The sequence below is a fragment of the Centruroides vittatus genome, unplaced genomic scaffold (assembly GCF_030686945.1).
Source record: "Centruroides vittatus isolate TY-2023 unplaced genomic scaffold, ASM3068694v2 contig_963, whole genome shotgun sequence".
NCBI classification, from domain to species: domain Eukaryota; kingdom Metazoa; phylum Arthropoda; class Arachnida; order Scorpiones; family Buthidae; genus Centruroides; species Centruroides vittatus.
In genome coordinates this window covers 271,091-290,283 of record NW_027122639.1, presented here as the reverse complement: position 1 = coordinate 290,283, position 19,193 = coordinate 271,091, and the positions used below count along the sequence as shown (strand labels likewise).

General features: G+C 28.4%; 1 protein-coding gene across 1 annotated transcript; it reads right to left on the bottom strand.

Annotated features, from left to right (window-relative positions):
• Nucleotides 1-2,427: 2,427 nt before the first annotated feature.
• Nucleotides 2,428-18,659, bottom strand: LOC136985382 (uncharacterized). The gene is made up of 2 exons (XM_067282654.1): nt 18,421-18,659; nt 2,428-4,677 (listed from the first exon to the last, which is right to left on the bottom strand). Exon 2 carries the CDS (start codon nt 4,635-4,637, stop codon nt 3,657-3,659), a length of 981 nt encoding a protein of 326 aa, XP_067138755.1. The 5' UTR covers nt 4,638-4,677; nt 18,421-18,659; the 3' UTR covers nt 2,428-3,656.
• Between the last annotated feature and the right edge of the window lie 534 nt (nt 18,660-19,193).

Here is a 19,193-nt window from a genome sequence, read left to right as displayed (position 1 = left end):
TCTTGGTTCCCTGAGTACCTACAACTCTAGCTTTTTTATGCATGCATGATTTGGACACTTAATACTCTGTGCCAAATTGCAACTTCTGACATGTAGTCCTTCATACCTCTATGCTGGTAACACAGCAGGCAGAATGATTTTATAAACAAGACACGGTCTTGTCAATAAAATATTAATAAAAATACTGAATAAATAATGAAAAAAATTACTGCTTGTAGAGAAAATCTGGAGAAACTAGCTATTCTTTTTCCTTGCTAACAATAAAAAATACTTTTTTGAAACAACACGTGGGGATGTTGTTGAGAGATAATAATAATAATAATAACAGACTCCACCATCAAAAGTTTGTAGCATAATCACTAATCACGCATAATGGTGTCCCCACTACATTGACCGACTACGCAACATTTATTGATCTGTTGCATTGTACAATCGGCAGCATAAGTTTTTATTTATATTTTTGCATTTTGAAATGTATAATAAAGTTTGTGATTGTTACAAGGAACATTTTTTACCTAATAATTTTTTAATACTATTAATTTGTGATACATAATATATTATTTTTTCTGCCATAATAACTAACTTTTTTCTGTACCCCTAAACAACCTCTGGCATACCCTGGGTGGGAATCGCTGCTTTAGCATATGCAGATCATCTGACAGATCACTTGGATCTGTCAATATCTACAGTTTAGATCATTTTTACTGAAGTTATTTTTAACTTTCTTTTACCTTCTTTTGTTTATAAAAAATATATTTATTTGCAACAAACAAACAAACGTTTTCAGCCTGCTTCACAGGCCATCTTCAGGCTTGGAATACATTTGAAATTAAAAATATATTTTAATTTCAAATGTATTCCAAGCCTGAAGATGGCCTGTGAAGCAGGCTGAAAAACGTAACTGTTTGTTCTGTACCCCTAAACAATCTCTGGCATACCCTGGGTGGGAATCGCTGCTTTAGCATATGCAGATCATCTGACAGATCACTTGGATCTGTCAATATCTACAGTTTAGATCATTTTTACTGAAGTTATTTTTAACTTTCTTTTACCTTCTTTTGTTTTAAATCTAACAAATCACTGAATTATTAATTAAATTTTTATATTTTCTAAATTATTATACAGTAGTTTGCTTTCATGATACTAAATAGAATATAACTGCAGTTAAGCATGTCAGATATTAAAAATTATAAAACCAAAAGTATAATATAATCATGGTTTAATTTAGCATTCAGAAAAACAACACATTATAACAACATTTATAACAACTCTGAAAAACATTGAAATCATGTATTAAGTACAATTGATTATTTCATTTACAATATTTTATTAAAATGTACTAGATATGTAATAGCAAAACATATTAAAATTAAATATTTAAATAAAATACAAATTTTTTCAATATTAAAATTTTTCTAAAACAATTTATAAATATCATACAGATTTAAATTTGAATTTAATAAATTTTTATTTCTTATAACAATAAAAAAATGTATATAATTAAAATTACCTAAAAAGTATTGAAGTATCAAACTCTGGTAAAAGTTTTCAATAAATAAATTTTTAACTAAGCAATATTTAAATTATTAATGAAAATAAATTCTTATAATTTAAATATTCAACAGCAAATTAGCATTTACTAATTAAAATGTCCATTTTGGAATCATTAGACATATTTTGGGAATTCAAAATGTTTTTTTTTTTCTGTATAAAGTCTAGATATTTAAAAAATTAATACATTTTTGATTTTTTTTAAATTTTACAATATTTTATTAATAAATATTGACATAATATAAAAAATAATCAGTTATTTCTATTTCAGTAATATCTTTAAAATAAAATTATTCACCACAAAATGAAATGATTTTTTGTAATTTTTTTGTTATTGACATAGAAACTTTTATCAGATACAACAAATTAATTAACTTAAGAGAGAGTTTTTAAATAGAAAATTTACAAATTTCATATTATTTACTTCAGAAAATAATATTAATTTTGAAAATGTTCTGTAAATGAATTTTGTTTACAAATGGTTACTTTGTTGTATCTGATGAAGTTTTTTTACATAAATAATGCAAAAAGACATTAGCAGGACATCTTCAATAAGTAATTTTTTATGACAATATTGCTATCATGTAACTAATTGCAAATAACTTTATATATCAAAACTTATTTTTCTCTGGAAATAATATGAATAAATTGATGATATTGTGATTCAATTTACAATGAAAGACTAAATTTTTCTTGTGTATAGAATTAAAAGAAAAATAATGTTTGAGAAAATAAAATTATATAAGAAAAGTTTATCAAAGTCTGTATTACAGATTTTAATTGCAAATTTTTACAATTGTTGTTGTTAAAATGTTTCAACTTAAATATATAAATTATTGATATATTTTTGTGAGTATTGCCTCTTCAGTATTCATTCTAATTTTACAATATGTGCTTATAATTTGATATTATGAGCACGTAACTTCTAAAAGTAATATCTAACTTCTTAAAATCCTGTTTGTACCAAAATGTATAAAAATGAACTAATTCCCAAAACTACAAAATTCTATTAAATTGATTACTCTTGCACTAAATGTCATTATTCTTCAATATTAAATTCATTTACTAAAAATAATAAAACAATTTTGCAATAACTTTGATTAAAATATTTATTTTATTAAAATTTTAATACTTTTTATAAAGAACTCTTAGAAAACTAATTACAGACTTGCCCAAATCATGATAAAAAACCAATATAACTCTTAAAAAAGTTTTTTATATATAGTCATAAAAATTTAACAAACAAAACTTAATTTTCCGACATAATTAATTTTTTATAATTTATTAATAAAACTTTTCATAAAAACTGAATTTCATTTTTTATAAATTTTGCTTTATTAATACTAGTTTAAAATTTTTTTAATTCAAAATTTTATTAAAATATTGTTTTATAATATCAATAAATGCTTAATGTATAATTATGATTGAACTAACTCCTTATCAGTTATGGGCATTTTATGGATTCATGGACTTAAATGTCATTTTTTCTATATTAAATGCTTGATGAAAGCAGTAATGACTTACATTATCAGAAAATAATTTACTTAATTATTTAATATATCTGATTCATGTGTTTTGAGCATGTTTGTATTTGGTACTTTTGATGATTTGAATTTGAAATTTGGGATAATTAACATACTTTGACATAACTCTAGCCTTGAATAATCAACAATTGACTTTAATAATTTCAAATACTGTACTTACTTCATAGTCTGATTACTTAAACAATATTCTTAGATACATGACATACTTAAACAATAACCTTAGATAATTATATTCAGTCAATCTCTTAAAATCCACCATTAATTATGTATCAAATTGAATATGATATATGAATAAGTCCAATTTAAAATTTGGACATTTTATTGGTCACTGTCAATTCATATATTCTGCGGATTACTGCTTAAGTAATTCAACTATAAATTTTATATTTATGAAAACATTACAATGATATTATAGTTTCTATAAATATGTATTATTGAAATGTCACATTCTCACTTTATGAATAAAGAATGTTAGATAAAATCTGTAGAGTTATTAATTATAGCTATCATTACAATTACAATATCAAATTGTAAATTGTCTTCCTTTGTATTGTAATAAATTTATGACAATTTGTCAAATGCATTTTCATCCAAACTCTGTAACCAATTAAAAATCATCATATTTCTTTGATATTTGGAAAGTGGTTTTCCTCTTTGTCTTTCTATATCCTTTACAGTCAATGTTAAAGTTTTAGCATTGCCTTTGAATCCAATTGATGCGATATCAACTTCGTTGCGGATGCTAGTGTCTAATTCAGTGGAAATCTGTACCTGAGGAACATTTGGAAGTGTCGGATGTGAGGCCGAATCCAAACTCAATTGGCTTTGAGTGAGTCTTTCTAGAGCTTTGTATGTAGAAAGAACTCTTCTTTTTATATACAATTGACGGACTTTTTTATTAACCGACCTGATTAATTCGGCTGCCGTTATAGCTGGTGATTCTCCTATGGAACCAGGTTGGGTTTGTGGAGAAGGTAATTGGGAAATTGAATTCATGTCTCCAACAGCAACCCATGTAGAACAAGATCTAGATGCATATTCTAATTTTCCATGTGGTAGTTGATATCTACTCCAACTACATAGAGCTATTTCTGATACAGTCAGTCTAAGATTTTCACTCTCATTTAAAGAACAGTTTACAATATCACTAGTACTAAAACTCTTCATTAATCCAAGGACAGATGATAAAGCACCACAATTTTTAATTACTTCTGATTCTTCTTCAAACAATGTCTCATGTCCCTTATGCCAGTTTTTATCTCCATATTCTGATGGTACCTGAAGGAAGTTTCCCTTAAAAATTTTACTTCCTTTAGTTGAAGCCCATCCTCCTATTCCTCCTTCCATCATTCTGGGACTTCTTCTCAGGTTTTCTCCTTCTCCTCCATTTCTTATACTCTTTTCCTTGACTAAACCTAAATCTGAGCCCAAACTTGATAAAGACATCAGTGACAAATCTGTAGCAAACGACTCGTGGCTCGGAGACCTTACTATGCAAGATACCTTCAGTGAATCACAGGTTATATCTTGTTCACCAATCATCCCCTCAATTATTTTTTACCATAATGGCTCAAATTGGTATCTGAAAAAATAAAATAAGAATGAGAAATCTGAGAGTCGGTAATTTTGATTTTATTTTAATTTAATATTGTGAAATTGTTCTTGCAGTCATTTCACAAAGTTTCAAATACATTGATTTTACTGCATCAAAATAATGTGTTTTATTAATTACTATAATTAAAATTATATTTTCTACATATTTTATTTAACTTATTTAATTTAATTTCAATATTAAGAAATAAAAACATGTTGGTAATTTCATTCCAATATTGAAGTACTATCAATTACAGACATGTAATCTTGTAAGCTGAAAATCTGACAATTTTAACATCAAAATAATCATATTATAATCAGTAATATTAGTTTCATTGATAAATAATATAATAACAAAAGTGTTTTATACAATTTTGTAAGTTTGTATTATATGTTAATGTCATATTTATTATTCTATTATTTTTGGAAATTTTGTATTTCTATCACATTATATAAATAAATGGAAAATATTTACTTCTTAATAATAATTTTCTTAATTAATATTCACTGAAAATGGAGCAAGTATTGTTTTTATGAATTATATTACTAATTAGGGTTTTTTTAAACAAACTGTTGAGAATTTTGAAAAAAATGAGACAATATTGAAAGTTTTGGACACACACTTCATTATCTGCCTATAATTTTCAATTTGGTTAAATTACTTTATGAATTTTAAAACTAACAATTAGAAATGTGTAGAAAATTTTTGTTTATATCCAGGAATGTAGAGTAAATTAGTGGAGTTAGGAGTAATTTGAGAAAGTTCATTTGTGAAGGGTGATAAAAACTAAATATTTTTAGAATGTAAGTTTATTAAATATATTGTATAAGAAGCAAACAAACTTAATACAAAGAAGAAATTCTTTAAAAATCTCTCAGCTAAATTTAGAAATTATGTAATGTCCTGCTGGAGATAATTAGTGATAATTTTAAATATAAAAAATTTAAATCAAATTAGAAATACAAAATATTGTCTGGTGATTAATAATGTAAATTTGAAATGGATAACTATTTTAATGGGTTTTTAATAAAGAGAAATTTGGCACAGTATTTTTCTATTGATTATCTTTCATTTTTAAAAATTAAACGGAAAACAGAGAGAGAAATTTCGCCTAATTTCATACTGTTTACTTTCATTTGATTGAATCTAAATATTTAACAAAATGTTTTAAATTAACTTTTTTATGACTAAGCATTTTGTAATTGTGAAACGTTCATGACTTAGGGCTATCCTTAATACTGATAGGGGGAGGAGTTATGACAAGTTGGACAAAGTCAGACAAGGGAGAGAGGAGAGGTTGAACTTCAATGGACGTCCGAAGAGGGGAGGGGGAGTAAAAATTTCAAGAACAATGTGGACGTAATTTATGGACAGCCCTTATAATAATAATAATTATTATTATTATTATTTTAGTTTTGAATTTAAAATATATTTTGAAAACTTGGTTTAAGAAAAATCAATACACAGGTAGAATTGTTAGATAATTTATCCAGGTGTTTATTGATGCTAATTTTGAGGACATTATTTGCCGTATGGCAGCTGTGGGTTTTGAACATTGCGACAAAATTACGCCAAAAATAATAATTATGATGATATATTTTCAAATTTTCGTAACGAAACTGTTTTCTAGATTGATTAACTATTGATAGAAAATACTCATTATACTAAAAATTTCATCACAACGGAGTTATGAACTGGAAATCGTTTCATGTTGTTTCTGCTTAATACAATTCAGAATAAGAGAGTATCAACTCGAAAAATTATTTTATATGTTAACTATAATTTATAAATTGTATACTATTTTATATTACAATTAGGCCTTTCGACACAGTATTTCTATGAAGTTTGCTATAATTCTTCACAAAACGAAATTTGTATGATAATGCAAACTTAATAACCAATGGTTATTACCGACGTAAATAAATCATGCAAATATGTAAAAATGAATATAGGCTACATATTTTATAAATTATTACTAGGCAGTTTTTCAAGCAGAAACTTCATTGCGTCAATACATTTCTCCAACTTTTCACTTAATTTTTATAACATTTCAAACTAAAAAAGTAACGCTTAAGTAACATTGTATTTAACTTCGTTACGATGCGATCTTTAAGAATCTCTTTTTTTTTTTTTTTTTTTTTTTTTAAAAAAAATATTAACGCATAAACAGGAGGCTAGTTTCCCATAGAAAGTTCTGCTGGGAAGCATCCACTTCCTTAGCAGATCGCCCAAGTGTTGCTGCTTTATCTCATCAAACTAAACTAAAAATCATAATCATTCAATAACCCCACTGTGTATTTGGCACTATGGCATGAAAAAGGCCGTAATGCCCAAAAGTTTAAAAATAATTAATGTTATAAATCATAATTCCTGGTGTTTAAATCCTACTTTCCATTATATTTTAAGTTACAATCTTTAAGTCCTCGTTTAATTTAAAAATTGAAATTAATTAAAAATTTCTTTATCGGTTTACTATTAAAAATTTTTTAAATTTTTGTTAAGAATTGCATTATAGCAGAATAATACAGAAAAAAAACCTAACTCGTTATCTTTGCTTTATACTTATTAAGCAGACAATGAAATTTCTGCTAGCGAAGTCATCTCATAAGCTAATAAGCACATTCATTCTTCCGGTAATCGTTGTTAATGACGCAGTACAATGGTTTAAGTTCGTAGTAATAAGTTAAAAGGTAAAAAAAAAAAAAAAAAATATGATGTTCGATAGTTTGTTATCTAGAGTCAAGGAAAATAATTATGTGTTTGATTAAATATTTGGAAAGGAATTGTCTCCTAAAATTTTTCATAATGCTTATAATATAGAAAATATAAACAGTGTGCATCTGTCCTATATTTTTGAAGTGTGTACTATAATCTATTATTTCTATAAATTTTGTTTGTCCTATAAAGATGTGATGTCTGCTTCCGTGATAATTTCGCTTCTAGAGAGATGTTCAAGGAGCTAAGGATTTCCCCCCAGGCCTAGAGGTGGGAACCTGTAGTGGTTCCTATCCCTATGAAAATTAATGTTATTTTTACTAACAGAAAATAAAATCTTTAAGACGGCTTTTTATTAATAAAGAAGCATTTTACGTATTTAATTTCTTCTAAAAAATCGCGAAAGAGACCTTATTTTTATTTGTTAAAACAGAAGAATAATGAAAAGCGCTGCCTATAGAGATCACAACTTATCAAAACCCAACTTTTGATGTAAATTTTTGGCTTCTGTAGGATTTCGAGCAAAAAATTTATACATCGTGAGATTTTTTTTTATGTTAGAACTCGTGAATCCAAATATTAAACCTAACCGAATGTTTTCTTCATTGTTTTTATGTTATTCTTTATCTTTGCCTTCTCTTATCTAACGTCGATTTCAACAGAAAAACAAACTTTCTTCCCCTCACAATGTGGCAGTTTGTTCTACAGTGAAGCCACCTCCAGCTTCAAGTACGCTGCTAGTAACAACAGAAAGCTGCCGCTCCAGTGTTTCTGAATAGTCTTCATGGAAACAAACTGTAGCATCTCTAAAAGTGTGGTTGTTTTACTATCCATTTTAGTTATCGTAACATGTTTTTACAAATTAGACTTTCTTGAGTACTTTATTTTTTATTGAAATTTCACACAAAATATCTACCGTAGTGATTAAGCATATTCTTATTTCCGTTGAATGGTTCCAAAAAGTGATTGGTTGGTGGGTGTCTGAATGAGATCAGCAAAGAGGGCTGTTGCAGACTCTTGCAGCTTTGGCATTTTATACTAATATTTTGTGTCTTTATAAGATATCTTATACAACGTTTACCTCTCAACAATATATTGCTGCAAACACTTCAGTGTCTCTATTTATTAGTATGAACAGAAAATATTCCTCTTACAACTAAAAAACCCGCAAAAAAGTTGCCACAGGTGATTTCGAGAAATAAGTGATATTATTGTTTTCGAATGGAAATGTTAAATTATTGATAACAGTATTAAAAAAAAAGAAGAAAATCACATTTTGGAAGGAGGGCTGAATGAAAATGAGAAACACTTTGTGAAACTCCAGAGAGTTTGTTTATTGGTCACAGTACTTAAAAAGATGACTGATCCAAGCTAGAAAAGCTTGTGAAAACAGCATTAATAATTTACCATGGACTGGCAGATGTTGAAAGGCGTCTCTTTTAATAATGATATATTTTAAAAAATTTTAATCGAAACAATCAATGGACTACGTACTATCAACGATGTGGTACCGATGAACAAGAATTCAATCAACGTTCCACTTTTGCTAAAAGCTGCTAGAGATGCACGCAATTAATGTAAGAAAGTAATGAGAAAGAACAAAAGAAGGGAGTAGAAAATAAATGCACAAAAGGAAGGCGGAAGCCAGGGAGGCAGAAAATAAACTGTTAAAAGAACGAGATGATCTTCAAGAAAAGTTACAATGCCAGGAACTTATAAAGAAAGCAAATTAACGTTTCCAGAAGGGATGTGAAATTCAAAATATGAAAGAGGAACAAGCTGCAGGGGGTAGAATACCCCTGCAGCTTGTCCCTCTCCGCAAACTGTAAATAAAATTGTTAATAATGTCAGCACACAATTAAAGAATGTGAATGTCAGAATTGCCGATTTTGTGAAAAATAAAAAAAAAAGGCTTTAGATTTAAGAGTTTCAAATGATGGAACTTGGAGAAGGCACAGATAGATTTCTGAACAAAAAGATATTTGTCTGTTGGAGTGAAGACTGATCATTCCAAGAGTAAAAATTTAAGAAATTTACAATAGGCTTATGTAAAACAAAACAAAAAAAAATAGTTTTTTTACAAAATTAATGTATTTGGGCTAATAAATAATAATAAACTAACTCTTTTTGAAGATGCAATGTTTTCATTGTAACACGTGCAAAATATTACTAAGCCCCGGATTTTTCGGATCGAAAAGATCGTGTTTTCGGATCTAGTTTCGGAACAAAGAAATGATGATGATAAAAATAAAACAAAACTATCAAATTTTCTTCAGTTATCTGTTTATTAATTAATGTAGTATACAATATTATAAACTGTTTGAATATGACCATGCACATACAAGAAATCTATTAATATTTCTTCTGTCAGACGGTGTCGACGGTCAGTGAGAATGTTTTTATACAATGGAAAACTTCTCTTGGCCTCGACCGATCACGGGACAGTATTTCAGTAAAGGTACAGTCCTGTACATTGGCAAGCCCTACATCTTCAGGGATCTCCGACTAGACGGCTATTAACTTTGCGAAGCACAGAAAAACCTCTATTCTTCTCTAAAAGCGCCGTTAGCTTCATGCGAAGTTTGTCTCCACACACACCAGGAAGGTTTTGTATAGAATCCTCTGCTGTTTGAAAATTTTTAGCGATTCTTCAAGTGACAACTCTCTTGCTTCTAATGCGTCAATGATATCCGGAAGATTTAACAAATGGGCGCAGATGTAAACCAAGAAGCGGTTATGTGTGGATTCTCCAAAGCTTCCTTAATCCTCTACAATGGAAGAACTTTCTAATTCATCTAGTTCATCGATAAAACTTTGAAAGTTACTTAAATGTTCCGCGTAGAATACTGCCGCTTTTATCTATGTGCCCCATCACGTAACTATAGGAGTGGGTGGCAAAGGAGTAGCTGGCAGACGCTCACGATACACAGAAGCTCGCATTGGTGCCTTTTCAAGTAGTTTCTTGCTGGAACAAATGAGGGCGTTTACATCTTTAAAATGTAAACGGCCAGAAGATGTAATGCGTGATTCAGGCAAGCTACGTGAATCAGATTATATAAAAAAGGCTTCAAAATGTGGGCAGCAGCCTTCATGTATGCTATGCAGTCTGTAAGCATGACGAGAACTTTTTCAGTATTCTGAAGAAATTTATCTTGCCAGAATTACATTAGACCTTCCTGAACAAATCTTGCTATCGCCTCTCCAGAAATTTGCATAAAAGATGAATTTTAATAGGAAAAGTTGACAAAAAAGATTACGCTATCATAGAAGCAACATATCGTCCATATGAGTCTGTAGTTTCATCTACAGCAAACCATGTAGCATTGTCACTAATTTCTTTGCGGATTTCTTCAAGCACTTTATGGTGAACACGTGGAAGATAATTTTTCTGCTGTGTTGATTCATCGGGAAGATTTTGCTTATTTTTCTAAGTACTTCCTGAACAAGGGATACTTCAGTTTATGCAATTCTTTATTATATCCTATAAGAGTTCTTGCTGTATCCAGTGGTGATATTCGAAATATTTAACAAGGGGTTCGCTAGCAGAAAATTTTTCCCTGACAATCACCGACAAACGAAATGGAAGTTTTGGCTAGAAATAAATACAATACCTTTTCTTGCAACCATATATCTAACAATCAGTGGCGTATTTAGAACGTAACGAGCCATGGGAGAAGGCCAGGTAACAATAGTATTTTAGGGCTGTCGACCTTTTTTTTTTTTTTTTTTTTTTTTTTTTAAGGCAGAGAAATTCTTTACCGCAATATGGCGCTTCTAGAAATAGGCACATGTCATCATCTCTCGAGATACATTATACTTTTTCTTTCGCTGTCCATAGCCCGACACGTGTTCCACAGCCATCTTGTCTCGCGCGCGTGGCATTCTGGGATCTCTCTTATGACTGGATCTACTTTCAAGAACACTCTTGAATCGATCGCGATTAAACCTCGATTGAAACGGTCGAGAGAGATCGCACCACGACATACTCCCTGACCTTGCTCACAATCTAGATTGAAATGCTCGGTGCAAACGGGGTATAAGGCCCTAGTTTAGTAGTATTACAGAGTATAATACGCATATTTTAATATATTTTTTTAAAAAAAACAAACCCACTGAGAAATGTTCCGTGTGTTTAACAAGGTTCGGGAAACTGAAAATTTTAACAACGGGTTCGAGCGAACCCGTTCGGAAAACTTTAACAACGGGTTCGGGCGAACCCGCTCGGAAAACTGAAAATTTTAACAACGGGTTCGGCCGAACCTGTGCGAACCCGCCGAATATCACCACTGGCAGTATCTAAGAAAATATATTTTCTTGATCGTGAGATTCCATTTTTGTGAGCAGCATCTGGGATGTTCGATCCTGTCGACGTGCTGCTTGCATGTGTCTTGCAGAACGCACATGATCTTCAAAATGTGATTTCTTTAGAGCCGTCCATAAATTACGTAAGGGCTATTTCGATCATTCTAGACCCTCACCCACCCCTGCGTAAGAAACCGTAATATAATCTTTGATCCCCCCTCCCCTTCCCTATCTTACGTAATATTTAGGCATAATTTTCTAAAAAGATTTTAACAAAAATTTTTTTTATTTCAAAGTTCAGGTCCAAAATATATAATTATTAATTAGTTAATTAATATGTACTATTATTTATAAAAGACTATGTGAATAAATTTAAAAATAAAAATATGTAATGAATTCGAATAAACAATTTATTTTAAGAACTTTATTTTTTAATTATTAACAATCTTTTTATTATTATCATCATTATTCAACGTCATAATATTCATTTTTATATTAATTTTAATTTTCACGAAAGGACGGAAAAAACTTTCTGTTTACACGTGACAGATCGACTAGCTAGTGCTAGTCGATCTGTCACGTGTAAACAGAAACTTCATACAAAATAAAACAAGAGAGAATAGAGACAAACCACATCCGTTACCATATTGATTACATCTTGGCTAAGGCCAAGAAAATAAACTACATGCTGATAAAATGTGCTAGGTGTACACCTGGGGACTAAATCATAAAACTTGTGAAACTCTATATAATGGGGCAATACAACCAATGCTACTTTATGCGGCTCTAGCTGGAATCATGTATGTAACTAGTAAAAATTCAGTAGCAAGTAAATTAATTAAATTACTTTTCAAAGACAGTTTGCCATCAGAATTTCAAAGTGCTACAGAACTGTTTCTACTAATGCCTCTCTGATATTAGTAGAGCTCCTTCCTTTGCCACAATGTATCGCAGAAAGATTCTAAACTACTACGTCAGAACTACAAACATCAAGGCTCAACAACGGTCTCTATTCCTATCTACGGCTGTTCATATGCTACCACATTGCAATTACCCTACTATCTCTGATCATCACTCTGTAAACAAGGTTATTCCCAGGGTACATTTGGTGTCATCTGCATCCTCCATGGATAACCATGCAGACATTAAAATGTACACAGACATATCTATATCTGTGTAGATATTAAGCCCTCTTCATGTCGGCTTAAGTATCTGTATATTCCTTCAAACTGGCATATTTTGCCCAAAATATGTTAGAAGATAGAAATATGTGGGGGTATCTGTATCTATCAAACTAAAGATGCGGTCTACCAAGCTGTTCAGTGGGCCACTTCAATATCAAACAAAACTCTGTCTATCAACATTTACAGTGATTCTCAGTCAGTGATTCTATTAAATCCCAATTGCAATAGCAATAAAATCACGTATATCCAGCACCATATTAAAAATCTTGTAAATAAGATAACTTTTATATTTGTTCCTGGCCATAGTGGCATACTTGAAAATAAAAAAGCCGACTTTGAGGCTATATCAGCTGCAAAGGACACTGACTGGACTAGACTCACATCCCTCTCTCACGTAGCAGCCTTAAACATTAGCCTATATTCGTGACAACGCTATGCAAAAGTGAAATCAACAATGGTTGAGAGTAAAACTGGCAGAATAACAAGACTTTATTTTCCTACTGTTGAATGCAGGTTCTCATCACCATTTAAAGATTTAACGTTTGCTACTGCTCAACTTCTTACTAATCATGGTAATTTTAGAAGCTACTTGGCGATGTATAACCGGACAGAAACTGTCTCTTGCTTTTGCTCTGCAGAAAACATAGACACATAGAAAAAAAAACAATTTACGATCAAGATAGATTTATTCTGAAATTAGAAATCTTTACGCTTGGTTTCAGGAGGCCGTATCCACTTGACATACTTGTTCAGAAGCCACTGTTTGATGCTTTTACAATTATGTTCAAAATATATGGAAGAAAAGACTATTTATAATTTATAATTTCTAGTTTTACGTTTTAGTTTTCAGTAAAAGCCGAATACTAATTTTATGTTTACTTTGTATCATGTACTTTGGTTTACATATTCTTAGTGTTATACACCCATAGGAGTGATGCACTTATTCTAATAAAAAACAAGAGAAAGAAACCACCACACGGCCTTTCTCCCATGATAAAAAATGTGTAGAGCGTGAGTCTGCTAGTGTTATTATTGTATCACGTCACAGGAGATGGCGTTAGTACAACGAGCATTCTTAATAGAAACCGCCAAATTAAAGCTAAATTCAAAATTCCTTCACTCAATGAGATTAAAAAATAAAAATAAGAATATTACGTAAAACGAGATTTATTACCCCCTACCCCTGAGTAAGAAATCGTAAGAAATCTTTGATCCCCCACCCACCCCAAAATACCTTACGTAATTTATGGACGACCCCTAAGACGCTAATAATTTTTATTTTGTCAATTAAAAATAAAAAAATCCTGAATTTGGCATAATATAATTCAACCTGGCAACTTCGTGAACAAAACGACGTCAGAATATCTCTGTTTTTGTTCTGAAATCGGAAATGGTTTTTTTAGTACCTACAATGGCATCAAGGACCGCATACATGACAGTATTTCTCCGAAAATTATGAATGTATTTTAAAAATTGCAAGAAAATCTAATAAATCGAGCATTTTTGCTGATTTCGGTTCAAAAAATGTAAAAAAAATGTTCATTTTCGTCGGTTAGAAGCGAAATGTGTTATTTTCGGAACCATCTTCGGATTATCGGATAAATCCGGAAAGTCCGGGGACTGCTAATAAGCATAATGCAGTTTCCAAGATTAAAATTCACGTAATATAACATTATAGAACATCATGTAGTACTGTACTGTACATGCCTATACTGTATTTCATGTAATTTTGAGTAATATGCCCTATAATTTTGAAATAAATGTCCTCTATTTTTTTCAGAGTGATTTCGTCTCAAATTTCGAGAAAATCAATTTTCCAATTTCTGAAATTTCAATATTCAATAACAAACTTGAAGACTCAGGAGTGATAAATGTTAATGGCTTTACCTCCACGTTTCTTTTGTTATCTATTTAAAAAAATCGAATCATGCCAATTTTGATAACTAAAAAAAAAAAAAAAAAATCACATAATGTTCTCTTTTGTTAATTTCAATAATTTCCTTGACATCTGATATATTTGAGTTTGAATTCCTTTGTGATTTTCAATAGATATTACCAGTCAGGTATTTTTACCTAATCTCATCCATATTGCAGCATCATTTCGAGTCAGATCCATTATAATGGATGAAGTTGGAATGATGATGTAACTCATTTTATACTAAAAAACCACAAAAAATCTAATTTAACTTCTTATTATAGAGTTTTGTAAGCTTGCTGTATTTGTATTAAGATAATAGTTTTTATATATCAATATTATACCCAAAAGTTCTAGGATATTCACCCAAGTAACGATTTCTAACAGAACGTTTGAAAAGACCGTTAAAAAAGGCTTGGAAAGGTTATAGATTAAGAAATTTTAAAGATATGCTTAATAATGTTAACGGGTGGTAAACGATTTTGAATAGAGAAAGATATGATAGATCAATTGCATAGCATAGAAACAGATAAAATAAATTTAGTTTTGAAGAAACAAACTTATTTCGGGTTTAGCTTATCTAAACCTTTTTAATGCTATAAAAATTAAAAAAATCTTATAAAAATAACGTTTTCTAAGAAGGATAGAGTGTAACGTGAGCTAGTACGGTTCCTGTTCGATATGAATATAGCATTCTAAACAACCAGGTTTTATAAGTAAAAAAAGTAATTTCTGTCTTACACTTTAAATCGTGTGTAGAATTTACTTAAAAATTCTTCAGATCAACAGCAGATTATATAAATTAGTAGGTAATTTTGACTTAATTATAATTTTTTTAAACGTTAAAATAATTTAAATGAAAGCGACTATAATAATAATTTAAAATAATATATAATTTGTATTCTTTCGTATGATTTTAAAATAACAGACCTGTTTGGTTATTAACATAACATTAACATAATGTTTCCTTATAAAATTTTTAAAGTTATAATTTATTCCATTTTTGTAAGTTAAAATGAGATAAGGTGTTTCTTAAATTGTTCCTATTTATAAATGCCACGTGTTGATTGATGAAACATTGAATTACATCGCAAACAATTCTGTAAATAACCAATCGTATTTTTCCTTTTTAAACGAAATTAATTTCAAATGGGCTATTCGAGTTTTTTTTTATTCTGCCAATTAAATTACATAAATTCTAAAACCAATTTTAGTAACAACTTAGTGCAATTGGAGCAATTGAGCGCAAGATTGTCTTTATACTTCACAATTATAATGATTGATGACTTTTTAATTTATAGATGTTAAACTATGCAAATAAATAAATAAATTATTTATTAGTTTTTTTGCTATAATGTTATTTTAATAGAAAAAAAGCAAATCTAAAATCAATATTCCAAGAGGATCAGCTGATATCACTATAATAACAACAGTTTGTGATGATTTAACTTCTTTAAAGACAAATGTTTATACTAAACCATGAAAATTAATGTTTCGTATTAAAATTAATAAGTTAATAATTAACATTTTTTATTTTATTTTATTTTCATAATTCTAAATTAATAATAAGACAAATTTGATAATTAACAAGAACTAAAATCAGTAAAACAAATGGATACATTTATTATATATATATATTTTGTAAAAAATAATTAATTTTTCTAAAAACTTTTGCTTTAATTATCAATTAAATTTTATTAAGACATTTAAAATGTCGATCGATTTTTGGAAGAAAAGGATTCTAATGATATTAAATAATTCTTTTTTAGAATCATTTAAAATATAAATTTTTTTAGAACAGATAAATTTTTGAGATTTATATAAAAATTTTTACAATATCTACAATGTAGTTTATTTTGATTTACGATTTGCTATTTTTCCTCCATAAAATTCTGATGTAGTTGATATGACAACTCCAACAATCTTTACGATATTTCCATTAAATTCCATATAAATTACGATATGTAATTTATATTTTATTCGATTATATTAGAAATACATCACATACCAAATAATGGAGATGCTTAATTAGTGAAATCTTAATTAAGATTAATGCTTAATTAAAGTGATTAAATATTAGTAAAATCTAATCTAATATATCATTATTTTATTTTCCAAGGGAAATTTTCCCCTATTATGGGGGGAATACATATAACAATATCAATTATTTTGCAAATATTAGCATAATTAAATCAAGTTACGTTGTAAATAATAATTACAACGAGATAATATTTGAAGTTTTATTTGTAAGTATTTTATATTAAGAGAAATAATTTTTTTTCGTATAAATTTATGAAAGTAGAACCCTATTATTTTTCTGTCCTACTGAAGGGTTGGTGTTGTGTAACTGACACTACAGAGTATATAAAATAGATGAACGAACATTAACTCCATAAATTCTTTCTGCCATATTTATTGACTAGAAAATAATCGATAGATGACAATAAAAGCAGTGGTCAATGAGTTATCTCTTGGAATATTCAATATATTTTGATGAAAATATATTTTAATTAAAGAGAAAGTGCATAGAAATCTCGCAAAACGCATCAATTCTCCAATCAAAGAAGAAAACAAACTGAAGATTTAATATTCGAGTGAACAAATTCTTAACGATATTTGTTTATTTTTAAATTATGTTGTTTAGAAATTTATTGGCATTAAATTTAAAAATCGGATTTAGAAAAAAAAAATTATATTTCTAATTGATTTATTCTGATAACTTTATTTGCATAATGATATTTTAATGGAAGAAAAACACGATTGAACGTTACACATAATCACGAATAATCATGCAATGTCAATAAAACAAGGATATTTCTGGGTATTGAATATAAAAGTTCATAAAAAAAATAAATAATTTTGTTGGTAAACTTATTTTTTTAAATATAATATAGCGTTAATATAAGTATTTTTCACGATCAGAAACTATAGTAGAATACTTGTTAGTTAAATATATAACGGTAAAATTTAATTAAGCATTATTATTTAAAAAAATAGTCTTCAACTTTTAACATAAATTTTCAATCTAGTATTAAGGAAAAAAGTGTTTATTCTTTAAGAAATAAGTAGAAAAAAACCGATATTTTGCATATAAATTTCTGACGATTTTCATGAAAAATATTTTCTATTCAGAAAACTCGAAGGCCGCATATAAACTATCCTTAATAGAGTTTTATCATTACCGAATGATTGTAAATTTAGCTTTTATATTAAGAATTTTTAATATCGCTGACGAAAGTTTTATGAAATTTATTTTTCGGTACATCAAAATTTTTAATAAATAATTTAATAAAGCTGTTATTTAATCGCTAATAATATAATTTTCACCAAACTGTAATTACTTTTAATAAAACATGAATATATTAAAATATTAATAGAAATTTATCAGAAGGATTTATCAAATGTTATTCATAAGCTGACTATAATTAAAATAAAATTTCTGTTTGAGGTAAATTATATATAAGATATTAAAAATTAATCTTTAAAGTTATATAAAAATATTAAACCCGATTAAACTTCTATAATAAAATTTATTTTAATTACATTCTTTTAATAATTTTATTATAATTTTACGACGAAAATGGTAAATCTTTTTTTGAAATAAAAAATACTTACCAACTAGACGTACTTCTTTCGAAACACATCCACTTTATTATCGAATAACGGATATTTCTCTGACATCTTCTTCTTGGTATTGATGTCAATCTTACTACAACAATCCAAATTAAATCGTAGAAAGCGATTCAATTTAGTCTGAGACCTGTTTCTTGATGAGACAACTAAAATAGATTTAAGAGAGAAGAAACATGTCGCAGACCTATAACAACGAGATGAAGCTGAGGATACATGGAGGAGGATAATCAAAGGATGGAAATTGCTCACTCCATCTGTTATCTAAAAATCATACTATTTTGTATTTTATTTTCGTTTTTAAACTATTACAATATCAAATTTTAATCGTTTATTTTATAAAATTCACATCACTATTTTAATGTTATATTATTAATTAATATTTATATTTTAAATTAGGTTAAAGGTAAAATTTTTAAAAAGAGTGAAATGTGCTTATTGATTTTTCGCTGGACAATTTTGACTTTGTTGTTTTTTAAATAAATAAAATGATTTTGTATTTTAAAATTCTTTTTTTTTTCCCCTGTTTACTTTCTTGATATAACGTTTAGTTTTATATGATGTCATTTCATTTCTTTTGTTTTATGTATCAAGATAGAAAAATAAACCTTTTTTAAAGTTTAAAAGAATATAAAATATTTTTAAAATGTTCTTTTCTAGAAATTACGTTATAAAATACGAAAAAAATTCAGTTTATTGTTGGAATTATATAAAACAAAGAAATCCTTTATTTCTAAATAATCTAAAAATTGCCCATA